At 39.5% G+C, this 4,311-nt stretch overlaps 1 protein-coding gene across 1 annotated transcript; it reads left to right on the top strand.

Moving 5' to 3' along the window:
* The first annotated feature begins 1,132 nt into the window (after positions 1 to 1,132).
* LOC130969463 (plant UBX domain-containing protein 2) lies at positions 1,133 to 3,739 on the top strand. Its single transcript, XM_057895196.1, has 3 exons — positions 1,133 to 2,116; positions 2,774 to 3,052; positions 3,344 to 3,739. The coding sequence occupies exons 1-3, from the start codon at positions 1,271 to 1,273 to the stop codon at positions 3,581 to 3,583; spliced, it is 1,365 nt and encodes a 454-aa protein (XP_057751179.1). The 5' UTR covers positions 1,133 to 1,270; the 3' UTR covers positions 3,584 to 3,739.
* Positions 3,740 to 4,311: the final 572 nt, after the last annotated feature.

Genomic DNA, 4,311 nt, shown 5'->3' with positions numbered 1-4,311 from the left:
ACGGAAGTCTTCGAACGCAAGGATACGGCACGAACAAGATAAGGAGAAAGTTTGAAAGATTGCAGAAACGGAAAATGGAAAGAGAGGGAAAGTATTTATAAAAAAGGCTAAGGGGCATAATGGTAAAAAGCGAGGCAGTCATTAATGAGACTGCACCGTTACCAAAGCCCCCAATCCCTAAATGATCCCTCAACGGACACGACGCTTGAATTGACGTAACTGTCAGAAATCAAAAGTCGCGAAAATCACGTCGGTTTCCAAGATCCGTGCTCTTTCAAACAAGTCGACTACGAACCCGAGTTGAATACTTGAACCCAAACTTTAAAGAAAATTTGGGCTCAAGTAGGGGCACTGTTCATACCCTGGCCCAATGATGAGGGCCCAGGTCCAATCGAAAGGCCTGATCCATTAGATTAAGCCTAGCAAAGCACCACCTCCACGCAAGAGGTCGGTGTCAACCCCGACTTTGTACGAAGAAGTCGGTTGTGAGATTAGCTGGCAGATAAATACTCATTCAAATGAGTAACCGCCCCTGAAATCTCTCTAACCACTTCATAAAGCCATATCTTAACCTCCCTAAGATAATGGGACGGTTATTATCCTAAAGATACGGCACTACTCCAGCGGTGGTTATTGGCTCACCACTATAAGTACACTGACACACCTCAGGTATTCCTAAGTCCAATACTCTCTAAGACCTGCTCACACCCTTGCTAACTTAGGCATCGGAGTGTCTTTGCAGGTACCACCCCCCATTCACACGCGAGCACAAGTCGGACGGAGCCTCCCGAGTTGCGGACCCACACGGAGTCCTCCTCCATCATACACTTGGGCCGCCGAACGCCATCCATTGGACTAATCTCCGGTTACCCATCGTAACAATTTCTATTATATTAAAATATTAATTATAGTGAATATTAATACTAAAATTATTTATTTATATTTTTTATTTTATATTTATTTTCTTTTTCTTATTATTTTTTTTACAACATTTTTCAAATATTTGGTGTTTCTTAATTGCTTAACTAACTCGGAAAAAAAAAGGAGTTGCTTAACGGAGGCGGCGTGGGGTTAGCGATGAGTGATTACTCGTTTTGGTCCCTGATTACTCTGTAAGAATATTACATACATATTCTGCTGCACTCGTTAGTGTTTGTCAACGGTCTCAAAATTGAACGCGCAAAGGCCAAAGCACCTCCTTTCTCTTCCAAGGTTTCCTTCTTTCTGCTCTTATATTCACGCGATTCCTCTCTTGATTCCCCTTTAGAAAATGGACGACGTTAAAGATAAGATGAAAGGCTTCATGAAGAAAGTCAACAACTCTTTCACCTCTTCATCCTCCGCCAAATTCAAGGGCCAAGGTCGCGTCTTGGGATCTTCTTCTTCTCCCTCTCCTCCTCCCTATGCAACCGCTAATTCCACTTCCACCCCTCGCCCTCGCCCCCTCAATTCCAATCCCACGCCCCCTCCCCACAAAGCCACCGCCTCTTCCGCCGAGAGGGATCCCAAACCTCCAACTTCTGGGTTCGACCCATTTGATTCATTCGTCACATCATCCAAGAGATCTCAAAACGGGTATTCACTTAATGTATATGAGTGTCCTGTTTGTGGCAATTCTTTTAGATCCGAAGATGAGGTTTCTGAGCATGTGGACACTTGTTTGAGTAACAACGCTGAGCGTGCTGATGTGTCTCAATTGGCAGACACTGGTGCCGACTCCAATGCTGAATTGGAGGTTTGTGTTGGCACTTACGTCTCAGGGAAGCCTTCCCACGGATCCATCGACATTCTTTTGAAGCTGTTGAAGAATGTTGTTAGAGAGCCTGAGAATGCCAAGTTTAGGAAGATCAGATTGGCCAATCCTAAAATTAAGGAGGCTATTGCCGAGGTTGTCGGTGGAACTGAGTTGATTTGCTTTCTTGGCTTTGAACTTAAGGACGAGAATGGCGAGACTTGGGCCGTCATGGAGCTTCCTTCAGAGGAGCAGATAAGATTGATCAACAAAGCAACACTGTTGCTGGAATCACAGCAAGTTTCTCCAAAGAGTGAGAATTTGGCTGCAGCTTCTGCTGACAACATAGATGCAAAACCTGAATCCAAGCCTATCGACAGACAGGTAATACTTTAATAGTCAGTGTTGTAGGAAGCTTCTCTGTATTTTGAAATCACGTTTAGGTCATGTGTGAATCAGTAATTACTAATTAAGTATTTGGGTTTGGAATCATGACACTGGGGTTAGTTGGAAAACTTAGTCATTCTTTTGCATTTGGTAATTACTGATGGATGGCATAAGTTGGTTTGAATTAGGAATAGACGCAGCAGATGTCAACAAGCCATAATCTTTGTAAGAATTTCACTCAAATTACTCTAGCAGAAAAGACATAAGCAGAACTGCTGAAATGTATCAACCTGATGAATCTTTGAATAGAAGCCCTGTTTTTATTTTCGTCTCAATCTGCTAAGGGTCATATATTTTGGTCTTCATTCCAATTCTTATCCTCATTTACTGAAGATAAGGCAGCGGCAAAGAAGCCTTAATCAAAACAAGGATATACCTTGTTAGTTGTTAGTGGATATCTAAATAACCTTGATTCTTCAAATATATTCATTTTGATTCTCTATTTGTTATTTTGCAGAGATGAAGTTGTTTGTCATTGTCTTTCCTATTAGCTTTGGGTACTTTGGTCCATTTAAAGGATTACTGGCAAACCAATTATTTAGATTAAATATCTCTAAAATTTTGTCCTGTTTTTTAAAAAAATGTCTCTTATAGGTGAAGGTCTTCTTTGCCGTTCCTGAAACTGTTGCAGCAAAAATTGAGCTACCAGATTCCTTCTATAAACTTTCAGTTGAAGAGGTGAGAAGAGAAGCTGAATTAAGGAGAAAAAAGATTGAAGAGTCTCAGCTTTTAATTCCCAAGTCATTAAAGGAAAAGCAAGCAAAAGCTGCCAAGAAGAGATACACAAAAGCTATTATTAGGATTCAGTTTCCAGATGGAGTTGTACTTCAAGGTGTATTTTCTCCATGGGAACCAACTATGGCCCTCTATGAGGTTTGTCCTTCAACAAATTTGATACCTTGTTTTGAGGGGAAAAATTCAATCATGGAAGTTGGAAATTTCTTGAGCTAACAATTTACTGTTGGATAACTATAATTGCAATTTACAAAGAAGTCCCTAGTTGTATAAAATGATTTATGTTGTATGTATATATATTGTTGTAAACTCATGCAATACATTGTGGATGGATTTGACTGTTTGCATATCCTCCATCTTTTATCAGTTTAGTGTCTGTTTTGGGACAACTACTCAGCACTGTTCTTGATTTTCATGTTGATGATGCAGTTTGTCAGCTCTGCATTGAAACAACCAGGTTTGGAGTTTGAGCTAATGCATCCGGTAGTAGTCCGACGGCAGGCAATCCCTCGGTTCACCAAAGCAGGGGAGAACAATAAAACATTGGAGGATGAGGACTTGGTACCTTCGGCTCTAATCAAGTTCAAGCCACTGGAAACAGATTCTGTTGTTTTCACGGGTCTCAAAAACGAATTGCTTCAAATCAGTGAGCCGCTTGTAAATGCTTAAGCAATTCCTTTTGTAAATGCTTAAGCAATCCCTAAGTTTTTTATTTTCTCTTAGTTTTGTGGGGGAATGGGGATATAGATATAATTTTATACTCATTTTGAAGAAGTAATTTTTCTATTACATCATAATACAATAAATGGATAAAATATTGTTTTAGTTTTGATTCTTAACAGTTGTTTCTAAATGTTGGAAACATTTTGTTTTGTTTTTGTTCTAAATATATTTTGTCTATTTTAAAGTTTGGTTAACATTCATATTTTTACTCCAAAAATACATTTTTTTCCAACCCTTTTCTCACCATTTTTCACATAACATAAAAGTATCCATGAACTCAAATTCCTTGATCCTACTCATCAAACACTAACCGTGCAATCCCCATTTCAATTTAGCATACATCAAACACCAACCTCCCAAGTCACAATCCCCATGTAAGATATGGGCTTTCTTTTGGGACTCACTTCGAAATATGGGCTTAAACAACACACCAATACTGTCAACACATATGATCCAATGCTCTCAATTCTCATTTGAACTTGGTTCTTCAGACCCAAGAAAAAAATGACACCCAAGAAGAAAGTCTACTATCCTTTTCCCCTTTCATTTGAAAGACTACAAAACATGTTTTTTAAAGTCTTAACAAATGCCTTAGATAATAGATGCATCACAAACCCAAAGAAAAACGCCAATAAACCTTAGTTCACATGGTATATCTCCCTCTTCTCACCTCA

Source organism: Arachis stenosperma, chromosome 3 (assembly GCF_014773155.1).
Source record: "Arachis stenosperma cultivar V10309 chromosome 3, arast.V10309.gnm1.PFL2, whole genome shotgun sequence".
Taxonomy (NCBI): Eukaryota; Viridiplantae; Streptophyta; class Magnoliopsida; order Fabales; family Fabaceae; genus Arachis; species Arachis stenosperma.
This window is presented reverse-complemented; position numbering and strand designations above follow the sequence as displayed.

Coding starts and splice junctions, on each gene's coding strand:
- LOC130969463 (XM_057895196.1), top strand. CDS start 1,271: ATGGACGACGTTAAAGATAAGATGAAAGGCTTCATGAAGAAAGTCAAC. Junction 2,117..2,773: donor CCAAGCCTATCGACAGACAG/GTAATACTTTAA, acceptor TGTCTCTTATAG/GTGAAGGTCTTCTTTGCCGT. Junction 3,053..3,343: donor CAACTATGGCCCTCTATGAG/GTTTGTCCTTCA, acceptor TTGATGATGCAG/TTTGTCAGCTCTGCATTGAA.